This window comes from Hordeum vulgare, chromosome 4H (genome assembly GCF_904849725.1).
Source record: "Hordeum vulgare subsp. vulgare chromosome 4H, MorexV3_pseudomolecules_assembly, whole genome shotgun sequence".
Lineage (NCBI taxonomy): Eukaryota > Viridiplantae > Streptophyta > Magnoliopsida > Poales > Poaceae > Hordeum > Hordeum vulgare.
In genome coordinates, this window is record NC_058521.1 from 56,119,399 (window position 1) to 56,135,243 (window position 15,845).

General features: G+C 42.0%; 1 protein-coding gene across 4 annotated transcripts; it reads right to left on the bottom strand.

Moving 5' to 3' along the window:
* Nucleotides 1–5,678: 5,678 nt before the first annotated feature.
* Nucleotides 5,679–12,596, bottom strand: LOC123447857 (disease resistance protein RPM1-like). Of its 4 annotated transcripts, none has more exons than XM_045124558.1 (9): nt 12,415–12,596; nt 11,523–11,707; nt 11,182–11,437; nt 10,778–11,000; nt 10,550–10,670; nt 9,222–9,425; nt 9,012–9,077; nt 8,401–8,452; nt 5,679–7,901 (listed from the first exon to the last, which is right to left on the bottom strand). In XM_045124558.1, the coding sequence occupies exons 2-9, from the start codon at nt 11,682–11,684 to the stop codon at nt 5,995–5,997; spliced, it is 2,991 nt and encodes a 996-aa protein (XP_044980493.1). In that variant the 5' UTR covers nt 11,685–11,707; nt 12,415–12,596; the 3' UTR covers nt 5,679–5,994. The 4 variants fall into 4 exon arrangements, with proteins under 4 accessions (XP_044980493.1, XP_044980491.1, XP_044980492.1 ...); XM_045124556.1 differs by having other exon boundaries at nt 5,679–7,955; XM_045124557.1 differs by lacking the exon at nt 12,415–12,596 and adding an exon at nt 12,058–12,319 and having other exon boundaries at nt 5,679–7,955.
* Between the last annotated feature and the right edge of the window lie 3,249 nt (nt 12,597–15,845).

Genomic DNA, 15,845 nt, shown 5'->3' on the forward strand with positions numbered 1-15,845 from the left:
TCAAGGGCACCTATAGTGGAATCACGGTACCTGGCATCGTGTGAGGGCGTGAGGAGAATACGGTGGCCTTAGTGGCTTATTGGGGAGCATTGTGCCTCCACACCGCTCCAACGGAGACGTACTTCCTGTCAAAGGGAAGGAACTTCGGTAACACATCCTCGTCTTCATTGGTTCCACTTGTGGTTATCTCTAACCTTTACTTTGTGTATGCTTATGTTGTTGTCTATCTCTTACTTGTCTTAGTAGCTCTTGTTGTTAGCTTCATTATGGTTCACCCCATTGTTGCTAGTATTGTGAACCCATATGTTGTTTACCCTAACTTGCTAAGATTAATTAAAAAGTGGTCATTGCCTATTCACCCCCCCCCCTCTAGTCAACCATATCGATCCTTTCAACCTATGCCTTCAATCTTACATGGTGAATTATCAAAACCCAAAACGGAACCAGCAGCAGTAGTAGAATCAAAAGTAGTAAACCAATCTCTATGCGGGAACATATGAAAAGTACACGCAGTGTCAAGTACCCACTCATCATTGGTCTCAGCACATCCAGCAATAACAACAAGAGCATCATCGGAACTTTCATCACGAGCAACATTAGCAGAATTTTCACCTTGTTTGTTACCTTTCGGTTTATATGTGTCGTTCCTCTTTTCCTTGTTCTGCAACTTGAAACATTCTGAGATGTCATGCCCGTCTCTCTTGCAATACCTGCAAGACTGCTTCTTGTCTCTGGATTGCGACCGGCCCCTCTAGCCGTTCTTACTTTTGCCACGGTTTCCATTATGTGAGTTCTTCTCCTTTGTCCTGCCACGAACAGATAATCCCTCGGCTTGGGATGAACTTGAACCATCATGAGGCACCATTAATTTCATCTTCTCCTTCGAGTTCAAAGCTTCACAAACTTCATTAAGCGTGAGAGTGTCACGACTGTATAATAAGGTGCCTCGAAAATTGGTATAAGAACTTGGTAGCGAACAAAGTAACATTAAAGCAGTATCTTCCTTGTCATACTTAACCTCCATTGCAGCTAGATCAGATATGATCTCTTTAAATTCTGAAATATGATTCAAAACATTACCTCCCTCGGGTAACATGTGCATGAATATTTTTTGCTTCAAATGCATCTTGCTGGTGAGATCTTTTGTCATGCATATCCCTTCCAGCTTTAACCATAGAGCGGCGGCAGTTTTCTCGCTCAAAACTTCCTGCAAAATATTATTATGCAAATGGAGTTGAATTTGTGACAAAGCCTTATGATCCCTTCTTTTCTCCCCAACAGTCCAATCCTCAATTCTATTCTTCCCAAAACTATCCAGTGCATCATCATAGTCGACCTGCGCCAACAACGCCCGCATCTTGACTTGCCATAGGGTAAACCGTATGTCATGATCTAACAGCGGAAGATCATACTTCATGGATGCCATGAGTCGATAAATCTATGTACACAAAGTAGTGCAAGCCGGTAGAAAATTCTTGACAAAATTAATATGCGGATGAAACGAAATAGAATAAATAGCACCTGGTAGCTCTTGGCTGGCTGTAGTAATTGAAGTTGGAGCGAAGTAGAAAAAACTGATCTATTGATCAACCTTGACCACCACGTGAGTAGTGCTACTTGCCTTGGATTTTGCCTTTGCCTCTGGGACATGAGCTGTATACAGCAATCAATACCTGATCTCCTGTAGTAGCAGCGGAACAGTGGCGGCCTCAATACGTGAAGTGGCTTTTTCCGAATGTCGGTAATGGATTACCGAATTAATCGATCAGAGGAGAAACACATACAGGAACACATACAGGAATAGTCGAAGACAGGCCTGCATGGGTCAACAAGATAAGCAAAGAGCAATCAGCCAAAAAGGGCGTAAAAAGGAGCAGAAAAAAGGAGAGAAAATAGAAAAATCACAGACAAGTGCAAAGCTCTCCCCGCTCAGCCAGGATCAAATGGGATGCCTACTCCTGCCATATTCCAGTGTTGAATTTCATCATTAACTTTGGTAAGGAAAACATCCCTTGGTTTTTCTAGATTGTTGAAGAGACGCCGGTTCCTCTCCCGCCAAATTTCCCATAGGACCAGATGCAGTACTGTAAGAGTAGCCTTCCTTCTATCCGCGGTAGCTAAACTACATGTGTTGCTCATCCAGCTGCTAAGATCCGAGTCATAATTCCATGTTGCCAAATCAAGAGAAGGCAAACTAGTCCTTGTCGCAATGGCCCCAAATATGTCTAGACCAAGAGCAGTCCACGAGAAGGTGGAAGGTGGTCTCAAGGTTCCGTATACAAAAGTGGACAGAAGTAGTTATTAACCCATCTGCGCCGTAGAAGGACATCAGCAGTAAGCACTTTTCCCAGGAGAGCAGTCCAGACGAAAAATCTGCATTTGGCAGTGGCCCACGTGCCCAGACTAGATGATAACCATCAAAAAAGATCGCCCCCTCAAATTGCAACATGTATGCAGACTTAGCAGAGTAGGTCCCATCCTTGGAGAAGCGCCATACAATCTCATCAGGCTGGTCATGGTGCAGCTCAACCTCATCCAAAAGCGCTGCCATCTTAGCAAGTTCGTCGATCATGTGCTTAGTAAGGCCCCTTTGCAGGTCCGCCAGCCATGTCGTGTTTGCGAGCGCGTCCTTAACCGAACGACGTTTGTTCATTGATATCTTGTACAGCGATGGCGCTAGCACCTTTGGGCACTTCCCCTGCAACCATGAGTCGTTCTAGAAGTTGGCTCTAGCGCCATCACCCAAGGAAATGGAAGTTTCCATGGAGAAAAGGTCATTCTCCTCGGTGCTACATGGCAGCTTGCCTTGAGCCCATGGCCTTTGCGCATCTTTCCAAGCCAGCCATAGCCACCGAAGCCTCAAGGCAATAGCAAATTTGGCAAAGTCGAGTACACCAAGCCCGCCCAGGTTCTTTGGTCGACATACAGTGCTCCAGGCCACCCTGCATTGTCCTCCATTACATGAACTATCTCCATTCCACAGCCAGTCACAACAGAGTTTTGTTATTTGCTTGAGAACCCCAGACGGGATGCGGTGCACCGTCATTAGATATACTGCACGGGCGGCAAGATTACATTTTAGTAGCACTAGTCTTCCGCTTTTTGCCATCATTCCGCCTTTCCAACCCAATAAACGGTTTCCAAACTTGAGGACCAGGGGTTACAGATCGACCTTAGTCAGGCCTCTTAGTGAGAGAGGCATACCAAGGTATGTCGTTGGAAACTGCATTACCGGGATGCCAATCGGGGCAAGAATATGCGAAAGCCTAAGATTAGCACATCGAATTGGCAAGGCCGCACTCTTGGCGGCGTTCATGTGAAGGCCCGAGACAGGGAGCCTCGTGAGGACGCTCTCATCTGTTGCCAGACTCATCATTCGCTGAAGAGGGTCCATCGCAAGAATGAAGAGGAAAGGGGAGATTGGATCCCCTTGCCTAAGACCCTTCCTATGCATCACACTATCCGATTGTTGACCATTGATGAGCACCCTAGAAGAAAAGGAGCTCAGAAGCATCGCGATCCAGTTGCGCCAACGTTGACTAAATCCTCTCGCCCGAAGCATGTCCAGAATATACTCCCAAGAGACGGAGTCAAATGCCTTCGCAATATCAAGCTTTAGAAGGATGAACGGTTTCTTAGACTTATGCAGATATTTGGCTGTGTTTTGCACATAAACATAGTTCTCCTGGATGCTTCGTGTCTGAATAAAAGCACTATGGCAATGGTCAATCAGCGCGGCTAGCTTTGGCGTCAAGCGCCTGGCAAGAAGCTTAGTGAAAAAAAAATTATGATGCTATGCACCAGGGAGATAGGGCGAAAATCCGATAAGCTCTCAGCCCCGTGCTTCTTGGGGATCAGCACAATGAACGCTCTGTTGACTTGGGCCATTCCTCTGCTATCCAGCCGATGTAGTTGATTAAAAGTTGCGAGCACATCTAACTTGATAGTATCCCAGCAACGCTTATAGAAACCACCCGAGAAACCATCCGGCCCCGGCGCCTTGTCCGAAGGCAAGTCATTAATGGTTTGTCGAATTTCCTCCAAGGTGAATTCCCCATCAATGTCATACAGGTCGACCCAATTCACATCCAACTCGTCCCAATCTAATGAGGCCGTAGTCCTGGAAGTCTGGCCGAAGATGTTGAAGAAATGATTTCGGGCCAGCTCGGTCATCTCCTCATTATTAGAAACCACCCCATCCGGGCCGTGTAACACATGAATCGTGCTGCGGTTGTGCCTGACATTTGCTTTCCTTTGAAAAAAACGAGTGTTTGCATCGCCAACTTTTAGCCAAAGCACCCTACTCCTCTGACGAAGCTTAACTTTAAGCAGCACCGCCAGTCCCAACGCTCTCTCTTTCATCTTCGAGCGCAGGACACTTTCCGCCGCAGAAAGGGTCCTGTGATCCTGGGCAGCATCGAGCTGCAGATTCATCTCACTAACCAGGTGCGACTGCCGCTTTATGTCACCTACCTTGTGTTTGCTCCAGTTGTGCAGCTGCCTACTTAGTCGCCAAAGCTTAGTGCTCTTCGATCTTCACGTGGAGGAAGTGGCGCTGTCAAATCTGTTGTTGCAGCGGAAATAGCGACTGCCTCGGACTGCAAGCGAAACAAGCCACGGCGGCGGCGAAAATTGATTGACTTGCTCTGGAGCCTTGGGACAGCAGATATCTGCGGCAGCGCGCAGCGGAAAGATTCTGTCGGACTCGGCTTCCTAATCGATCTGGCTTCGGATCGCTGGGTCGCGTCCGGCGGCAGACGCAACCCTAACTCTCGTCTCAAATCTCGTATCTGTAGAACCTCAGCTCTGTATACCACTTGTTAGATAAAACGAGATCAACGAGACACGAGAGACACGGATTTTTACGTGGAAACCCTTGCGGGAGAAAACCACGGACGCACGAAGGCGCAATCACCATGAGGGTGGAGTATTACAAGCACGAGACGACAGGCCGTCTTTAGGTGCGACTACATGGAGTATATATGAGGGGCAATACATGAGAGTCCTTGGAGGACAAGTAAACGAGTTGTACTCGTACGCGTCGGTACCAACGCAAAGGCCCACACCGTTTGTACTACGTCTAGTTCAATAGATAGAATTTGGATCACAATTTAATAAAAACTTTGATAGCTAGATGATGTGGACAGGGGACGTGGTCCATGTTTATAGGCAGGGGCGAAAGTTCCTGATAGCGCATACAGGTAGTTGAGATTACAACTTGAGGAAGAAGAATAAAGAGATAAGAGAAGATAATTTGCAACCGAACAGAATATATCTGTACGGTTTGAACTAACAAGATCTCTGTTATGTCACGAAGTCATGCGTTATCAGATGTGTGTTTGACAACTCCCTCAGTAAAGAAATATAAGACCTTTTAGATCATTATTAGGGAGTATGTAATTTGCGTTCCTTTTTCCTAGTGTATCACACAGCATGTCAGGTGAACCAAGGTGATGCTACTAGTTTTGCCCCGTTGGAAACTTGGAATTGGCAGACCTAAATACCTGTCAAACGCACAAAAGTGCAACTGAAAATAAAATAAAATGCAAAACAAGATAGATAATATTATTGATCTGAAATTTGGGGATCAAAAGACAGTGTACCCATGTATGAAGACAACTCTCCGCGAATCAGATCACGGGGTGATATAGTGGCATGGATTTTGAGATATCAAGATATAAAATGAAATGTTTGAAAGGATTAATCATAGGAGATGTTCGATACTAACAATGCATACCATTACTGCCAAGGCATGTAACTTAAAATAACAAACGGTACAGAGCACGGTCAACAAAAAACACATACGGTACAGAGGCCGGTGGAAGGCAACGGACACCAACCAATCTTTGAGGAATAAATTTGTTACGGCATAGAAGTACCGACCAAATGCTGCCAGGATTCTGCAAACTTATTGGAATGATTAAAAGTACTGCTGCAGTTGCACTGGATGCAGCATACAAGAATGACACTGCAAAAGGAACCAACTTGCCACATCTAAACACGAACCTCTGGAACATGTTGTATCTTCTGATTCATTCCTTTAGTGTCCCATTGAGTTCTGAAATCTTCGTGCAATCTCAGCAACCAGAGCTTCTTAAGGGAGCAAAGGGACTCAATGCCTTGAGGGACTTTATCGAGCTTCGACAGCGACACAATGTACAAACCATCAATGCAGGGAAGAGCGCCATCAACGATTTTTAGCTCACTGACATCATGCATGTGCTTTAAGACAAGCGTCTTCAGGTTGGGATAGGAGTCTGCAGAAAGAACCAAAGTTTTTGGACTGTGCATGTTGTTTAGTCTCAGATATGTGAGGTTCGGCATGTGCGGTGCCAGCATCCCCAGTGGATCTTCTCCAAGGTGACACCAGCTTAGAGCTAGATACTTGAGGTTTTCCCCATACCTGAGGAAGATAGGGCAATTTAGTGTCCCCTTGGCCCATTGTCCTCTGATAATTAACCTGTGTAGATGTGTAGAGCTTGGCTGGAGATCCTTGAAGCAAAGTGCCTCATTCTCATCCCTCGCAGAAAGAAGCAAGCTCGAAAGAAGTGGCAATGTTGACAGGGTAGCAAACAGATTTGCACAGTCAGAAGCACTAATGTTATCAATCCACACACTTCTCAGTTGCATCAGTTTCTTCAGCTGCTCAGCCAAGTCACTGTTGGACTCCACAGTCTCGAGAGTTTGCAGTTCTTCCAAGTTGGACAGATCTTTAGGTGCTTGCACTCCAATAAAGTACCGAAACTCCGCCTGCTTCTCATCAGCATATCTATCGGCTAAAAGGTGCCGCAGCTTCTTGATCTTGACAACCCCTCGGGGTAGCCTCTCTATTTTGGTTTGCTTGATGTCCAAAGTGTGGAGGTTAGACAGATTTTCAATAGAGTCTGGAAGTGACTTGACCTTAGTGCGTCGTAACCCGATGTAACGTAGATTTAACAGAGACCCTATCGATGTTGGCACTTCAGTGACTTCAGAGTCTTGCAGTTCAAGAATAGCAAGGTAGTTGGATTCAGACAAAATAGAAGATAACATGCCAGGAGAGGGTGAAATTGCTCCAAGGAACAGTAGTGTTCGAAGATGTGGAAGTTTAACTTCCAGTGCAGTGTCATTTTTCCATCCACGTGATGACAGACGACGAACATCCTTACCCATCTGTATCATAGTGTAGTAGTCATCTGCTGAAGCAAATGCCTCTTCTTTAGCAACTGAACTAGCCAGTTCACGCACAGTATCATGCATCTTACAGGTGTTGACCCTACCAAGCTCATCATTCTCCACGACTTCAAGCATCTTGCGGTGGATCAATTCAATGAGAATTCCCTCAGCCACTACCTCTGGTGTGTTCTCTTCTTTACTCGGTGCAAACCCTTCTGCGACCCACAGCCGCACAAGGCTTTCACGTGACATGGGGTAGTCTCTAGGGAACAGAGTGCAATACATCAAGCAGATTCTGAGGTCTCCTGATAGCTCATGGTAGCTCAGATTCAAAATGTCCTGTACATGATCATTGGTTGACAACTCACTTTGAAGCTGATCTTTCATCTGTATAACTCTCTGGATCTCCATTTCTACCTCAACCATCTCATCCATAATTTCAGTGAATTTTTTTACATAACGAGTTCTTTTCATGCTAAATTTCTTCAGCAACCCTCCTCCTTTGATCTCAGCAACATGGTATGAGCATTTATCCATTACATCCTCAACACGATGAGCCAATTTGCGGACCTCCCCAATCCAACTCTTGGCAATTCCATCAGTGAGGTGCACTGTGCCCATTTGTCTTATAACAATGGCTATCACTGGCAGTTGGTTCCCTATTTCCTCGAGCTGCCCTGGCAGTTTCTTGAGATTGGTAGCCCTTTTAGAGAGGTCAGCTATGATAACCATGGCGGCTTCATCACCTAAAATGGAATCAATCTTTGTCAAAGCAGGGAGTAGCACCTCGGAAATTTGTGCTGGAAAACAAAGACAAAAAACATATTAATTGGTAGAAGCACAAATTTCATACAAGTTAGCTCATTCAGACATAATAATCAGGAATATTCACCCATGGCCACTTTATATCCTATCTATCTATCTATCAAAGACATCCTAACTATTTAGCACGTTTGAAATTTTAACACTAACTCTTCAAGCCGTTTACACATTACCATGAGATAATTGATAGGAATATGTTTGATGGAATCATGAATGTGGAAGAATTGAAAAAATTGACCATATGTTGGAAGTTCCATAAAAGATGGCACTATTCCAAGACTTTAACAAATTATGACCCTTTTGCTCAATGCCAGCCAGTCAGGCACTGAACCACCATCGACACTTGACCTTTCACAGTGTCAGATAAAGTACTGTCTTACTTTTTAAAAAGTTTGGCTGGAACTGGATATGCAGTATGAATACCTGGCTGCATTTGATCCAAGAATAAGTTTGATGAACAGGGAAATGAGAAATTCTGTCAGCAAGAAAAAGAAATTCTGTTCAGTCAAAACGATACAAGATGACTCAAAATGCATTGTGAAGGACTACAGCACATGACTCAAGTTAGCAATATAAACCAGGTTCTGGCAAAATTAATTGTACCACATCTACGACATAGGAGAAAACCCTTTACGGTATAATCTTATTTTCTTGAAAATTATATTACTCCACTGGAACACAAATAAAGTGAGGTTACATTAAACACACTCTTTAAAATATAATTTGGACCTCTAATTTCTCTTACAGTATATGTACCAACAAAGTTATAATATCATGGAAAACATACGTATAACTTTGTGCACGTAATAATTTTGAAGTTTCTAACCTCAATATTTTCAACTAAATGTATTGGTCTGAAACCTGTAAATTTGCTATATTATGAATAGCAATAATGACTGACCTAACAATGCTATTTCTTCTGACCAATCTTTTTTTTTTTTTGCCTCATAAAATATTTATTGAAAACATTTTACCAGATGTTAGCAAACGGTGGATAACAAATACTTATACATGACGTTTTGACGGAAACTTACTTCAGAGCTCGTCTCTCCTGAATCCTTAGGCATATCGTGATGCAGTTCACTCAAAGCATTTTCTGCCTGTTAAAATAATCAATCATGGTCACTTCACCTCATCTGCCGGATCGAAGGTTCAAAAGTGCAAATGGAGACATGAGACATACACAAGTTCTCAAGATTTAAGTTTTGTAGAGGATACCATGGATGGTCCAGGAGTGACCTTACCTGCTCTGCTGTAATTACGTCAGTTTCGGTATAACCCCCCGCACTTTCTGTTTCGGCGAGTCTGTTGATTATGTGCTCTGTACTAGGTCTATTCACCGGGTCGGAGTCGCTACACTCTATTCCTATCTCAGCACATACTCGGACTTGTTCCAACTGTATGTCGCTCTGTGATTTCTCTAACCTCTCACTCCATTTTTGAACTACCTATAAATTGAATTTGTGAGTCATCAAAAGAAGTACCATCTTTTCGTATATGAAATTCAAGTACGTAGTACTGTAATTAGCCCCATGCACAATGTTTACAAGCTTATTACCAAATCACTTCAATTAAGATCGCAAACTCAAACTAACAAGAAAATTTATCATTAACTTTATTTGTGTGCGCCCCTAGTTTCTTCTCACATATCGGAAGAAACTAGGTATTAATTCAATAAAGAAATAAATATGCCTCCAAATAAAGGTTTGAGATAGCTTGAACACGGATGATCATGTACATTGTACAAGTACTCTCCCAAAAAATAAAACTGGACCTTCTTTTTGTTATCAGACACAGGGCCATGTAAATTTGCATTTCTATCATTCACCAAAAGGAATATGTACAGAAGGTATCTTTCTGAAAATTATTTCTCATTCCACTACAGGCAGTTTGATGCCCGTTATTTCCATTTTCAATATTTTTAATACTACTGGCCAGCGGCATCTCTGTAAGATGCTAATTTTGCTCCACTTGTCAATCTCGGTGTTACCGTGATGGTCAAGAAACCAGGAACAAAAGTTGTTTTATTCTTGTTCATCTAATTTTCACTAGCCGTATTTGATGTGTTGAGGAAATATATTCGGCAACGTGAAAAGAAGAAGGTTGAATCGTCCATGCACAATTTATTTTTTACAAATCACATGTTAAACCATGCTCTTAAAAATACACCACTTGCACGTAGTTTTACAGATAAAATCTTGATTTCAATCTGGCTGTTAGTTTGTGTGATTTTGAAGTGCTAAATATTGATGCAACATGGTAACTCAGATATTTACTTCAACATGTCTTTCTCTTCCAAATGTAGGATGCAAACACCTCTTGGTGAAGTCTAGTAGATTGTGGATACCCACTATCCAATAGAGGTTCAAATCCTAGTTTTCATATATTTATAATTTTGTAGGTTCTTTAAGTCTTTCAGTCAAAATATGTGGTCCATGGTGCATTTATTACTAAAATTGAAAGAGTGATATTATGTTGCTTCTAAAAAGAACGAAAAACTACAATGTGAAAAGTAATGCATTAGTTCTAAAGTCAAACTATTTTTCCGGAAGAGGACCTGAATTGTTCTTACATTATCAACTTCGTGGCTCCCTCTTTTTCCGGTGAGCATCTCCATGATTATTACACCGAGACTATAGAGATCAAACCGGTATGTGATTTCACCATTACAGAATTCTGGTGCCAAATATCCACTGCATAAATAAATATAAGTATGATTAGTTAAAATGAGCAAGGTAATGCAATGCTTGTATAATAGGAAAAGTAAAGCTTAAATTCCTATGGGTCTTAGCAAACTTACAACGTTCCACTCATATTTGCAGTAATAGCCCGGCTCTGCATTTCATCAAAGCGTCTTGCTAGACCAAAGTCAGTAATTTTCGGTAACATATTATTATCCAACAAAATGTTTGAAGGTTTAAGATCCAAGTGAAGAATTCGATTTTGATGGAGGTGGTGTAATCCCTTGCAAATACCACTAATTATATTGTAACGCTCTCCCCATTCAAGTCCACAAGACTCATCTATGTACATGAGAAGAGGAAGGGGCTTTAGTATCGTTTGACATACATGAAAACCTTAAATCGTTGAATGGCTGATAGTATACTACACAGCAAGTCATGTGCCGATGGGATACTTGAACCGAATAGTCTTAAATGAAGAAATAAATGTGCAAATAAAACTTTAAGGGCCATATGATCCTACCACTGATATATTTATCAAGAGTTCCATGAGGTAGATACTCAAAGCAGAGCAATCTGTGTTGTACATCTGCCATGACAAATTTTCCATTGTAGTTTTCTGCTCTCCTTTGTGAGTCAGCACAATATCCAATAAATCGAATCACATTTTTGTGCTTCGCCGTTATCAGACACTCAACCTCTCGATCGAATTCTTTCTCATAAATATATGGTTTGAATAGCTTCTTCACAGCAACGGCCACCCCGTTCTCAAGCATTCCCTACATTTGCAATAATTTGCCTGGTATCAACTAAAATCTTGAGATCAACTGTGGTTTAAACTATGAATGTTGAGAGTTATCATACCTTATAGACCACTGCGAATCCACCTCTGCCAATTTCACTCTCATCAGAAAATTGATCAGTGATATCTTCGAGGAGGGATAATGGCAGGGCCCTCGGTTCCGCCTCTACATCAAGTAGCATGCGCTCCAGGTCGCTTTGTGTAGGAGTTGAATGGCGATCCATTTGCAATCATATGCCTCGATATCCTGAAGTGCAAATAATAGCAACCTTATTATACCGTTGCTAGTACGCATATGAAATGCATAATAAACATAAAAGGCGTTTTAAGTGGTCAGAAAATAGTTGAAAGGTAAAAATAAGTTTGAATAAAAACAACCTACGGCCAACCGCCTGTTTTCCTCTTGTGTTCAACCCCATAAAATCAACCTAAAAGAACTTTAAAAATGCACAGATCTCCCCCTTAGAAGTACTAATACATAGAGAAGACTGTGGGATCAACATTTAAGGCGTTCAAAGGGATATGCATTCTGCAAAGTACTGAATGAATGATGGCAACCTAAGGACAAGAGTAGTTTTTTTTAATCCCGAATTAGACCTCCAGAATCTTCGTCAGATCAAGTCAACTCGTGTGCAGGCTGAAGAAGTAAGTAGGCGGATGCTCGCTGAACCGAAAAGAAAAGCTTCAATATTTCTTGGCGCACATGGATAAAACACCAGGGCATGAATCTCCGTCTAGGCAAATCCAAGAAAAATGATGAGCAGACTGAGTAGAATGGTCATCTAACCACGAACCGGCCAGCAGATCCAGAAAACTTCCGGTAAGAATAGCTAAACTCCCAACCGACAGAATCAGAATACTAGAGAAAACTGCAGTCGGATGCGAACTAGTTCATCAGAGAAGAGCCATAAGATGTTCATAGATCTGCTAGAAATTATGGCAGAATTTGCAAACCTGGTTGACTGGTTGACGGCAGTGAAGGTCCCTGGTCAGTGAGGACTTGGATGCCAAGGACAGGACTTGGGAGATGCTATTGATCCGAAATATAACCACGTACTTCATTTTGTTTTCTGAACTTCAGACACTTGCCTCTTTGTTTTGTTAATTAAAACTCAAAGTTGACTTTGATTCTTTCAAAGGCATAGGCATATGGCATCCAGTCTAGTCTCTATCCCCCACCAAACACCGTAAAGGCTGATCGTAATAGAACTACCCCTCCGTCACGGTTTGGAAAGCACGCTTGAAAAATCTCTGGAACCAAGGTAATCATTGATTGGTTATGAGAGTAGCAGGTGTAAATGCTAATGCATCTAATTAACTGAAAAAATACTAGTACTAATGGGTGAGCAGCAAATTGGGAGGGTACATGCATGAGTAGTACTAGTATTAATTAATAGGAGTAATTGTTTTCGCGCCTTAAACCTTGTCTATTTTGAAAACGCACGCAAGTTTAACTGTGCCTTCTAAACTGTGACGGAGGCAGTATCATAAATAATATTTCTTTTATTATTAAATATAAATCCTTTTAAAAAAATTACAGAGGAACTACATACGGAACAAAATAAATAAATCTATACTCTAAAATATGATTATATATATCTGTATTTAGTCTTCTAGTGAAACCTTTAAAAAGACTTATATTTAGAAACGGAAGTAGTATCATACATGTCAACTAGACAATTTTAATGAGCTGACATACAGTTAAATGAAGAAAGAGGGGTTGCGTATCATATCATGATACTGTATCATATTAAATTTTATATTACTATGTGTCATAAATGATAATAAATAAACTATCTTATGATACTAATATATGATACTGTGCATTACGGATGTAGTATCATGCATGATACTAGTATATGATAATACCGAGATGTATATGTCCACCATTAAAATTAAAAGGAAAAAAATAGGCATTAAAGTGGCAATTGAAATACTGTACTACAGTAGGTCACGGCTTGACAGGTACCAGTTGATTTGATTACAGACTTTGGGTTATAGAAATGCGGTAGTTATCAGAGTAACGTCAAAGAAGAGCACGGAGAGCGGTTAAGAGCATCTTAGCAGATCCCGTAATTCGTCGTCTCAGAGAAAATATTTATGGTATTCTTTTTTTTTTGCTCGCAATTCAAAGAGCTTTATTAACAAAAAACACTCCTAGGACAATCAGCCAGCAGACTGGTCACTAGGAAGCTTAGAGTTTCATCGAGTCAACACTCAGTCACATTCAAAGTGCAAGCACGCTTAGCACAGAGATGAGCTGGAATGTTTGATGTCCTAAATACATGCTGAATATCAAACAGGATAAAATCCCTAGCTAGCTCTTCAATTTCATCTAAGATAGGAGCCACAATCGAACGGGTATTGTGGCGAGTGTTTCAGAGTGTAACTACCTCAAGACAATCAGTTTCCATTATCACATGTGTAAAACCTCTCAGCTTGGCGAACTTAACGCCTTCATGGACACAAATAGCCTTAATAATGAAAGGATCCGAAATACCAGGATGAGGTTTGCACCATGCTGTAAGTAGAGAAATGTCCGAGCGAGCCACACCCCACCTCCTCCTCGGCCATTTGCAAAGTTCAATGCACCATCTGTAGAGATCTTGATGACACCTTGCTCCGGAGGTTGCCAGCCATGCCCTGGTAGCCATCACTTCTCTGGTCCTCCTTGTTGTAGTCACCGGGTCTAGAGCATCTCCATCATGCTTCACACGGTTCCGAGAATGCCAAATGTTCCACATGATAGTAATAATGATGGCTCGATTTTTATCCGTGATATGTTGATCACATAAGATATCCCTAGCCCAAGTGGGAGGGTGTAGTCGTGGGAGGTTAATTTGAAACCATGCCCGTGCTGCGTTCCAAAAACTAGCTGCATGCGAGCAGTGTATCAAAGCGTGTTTCGGATCTTCCCCCGTTGCATGACAGATTTTGCATCTATCAACATCAGCTATGTGTCGCCTCTTTAGCATGGTCTCGTCTGGGAGAATTCCACGAAGAACCCTCCACCAGAAGACACACACTTTGGGAACGACTTTGAGCTTCCACACGACATTCCACATCTGTTTTTCATCATTTGAAGTTTCGATAGTCGTTCCTTCCTCGAGAGCTACACTCTCTTTTTGAGTCATAAGAATACGGTACGCCGATTTAACAGTGTAGATACCTGAGCGCTCAAACACCCAAGCCAGGGAGTCCTCACCACCGTTCATGCTTAGAGGGATATTAAGGATCCCTGAGCTTCAGTTGCAGTGAACGTGTCATAAACCAGTTGTTCCTTCCATCTCCCAATATTTGGATCTATCAAATCCACAACTCTGTTCACATTGGTGTTGGCTGGTTTCACCATCGGATGCATGGAGATAGTTCCTCGTATCCATTTGTCATCCCATACTAAGATGAAATTTCCATTACCAATACTTTTTATGAGACCAACACAAGTGCCTCCCTTCCTGCAAAAATTGCCCGTCAAGTAGCCGAGGCTGATCGTGGACATGTTGCTTGCATGAAATCTATGTCACGGAAGTACCTACCTTTCAGCACTCTTGCACATAAGGAATCTGGTTTTGTCATAAAACGCCACCCGTGTTTCTCAAGGAGTGCAAGGTTAAAGTGATGCAAATCTCTGAAGCCCAGGCCACTCTTGCATTTTGGTTTCACAAGGTCTTGCCAGGATAACCAGTGCATTGATTTCTTATCAAGAGAGCTACTCCAAAAATATTTTGCCATGGGAGAAGTCAAACTCCTACATACCTTCTTGGTGAATAAGAAAGTACCCATCGGATAGGTCGAGATCGCTTGCACTACAGATTTCAACAGTGTTTCTCTTCCAGCACAAGCAAGGAGCTTCTCAGACAACCCTTGGATCTTTCCTCTAGACTTCTTCCTGATGTATTCAAAAGTGCCACCAGTGATCTGCCCCACCGAAGTGGAAGACCCAAGTATCTCTCATTGAACGCATCCACTTGTATATCCAGGATCCCTTTAAGGATATTTTCAAAGCATTGGGTGTGTTTGGACTGAAAAATACAACACTTTTGTCTCGATTAACACATTGCCCCGAAGCAGCCCCATAAATTTGAAGAATTGTATTAAGGCGAATCGCACTATCTTCATTTGCACTGATAAAGATTAGACTATCATCAACAAACAAAAGATGGCTAACCCATGGAGATCTGTAGCTAACTCTAATCCCTCGATCATGTTGGAAATATGCCCTAGAGGCAATAATAAAGTAGTTATAATTATATTACCTTGTTCATGATAATTGTCTATTGTTCATGCTATAATTGTATTAACCGTAAATAGTAATACATGTGTGAATATATAGATCACAATATGTCCCTATTAAGCCTCTAGTTGGCTAGCTCGTTGATCAATAG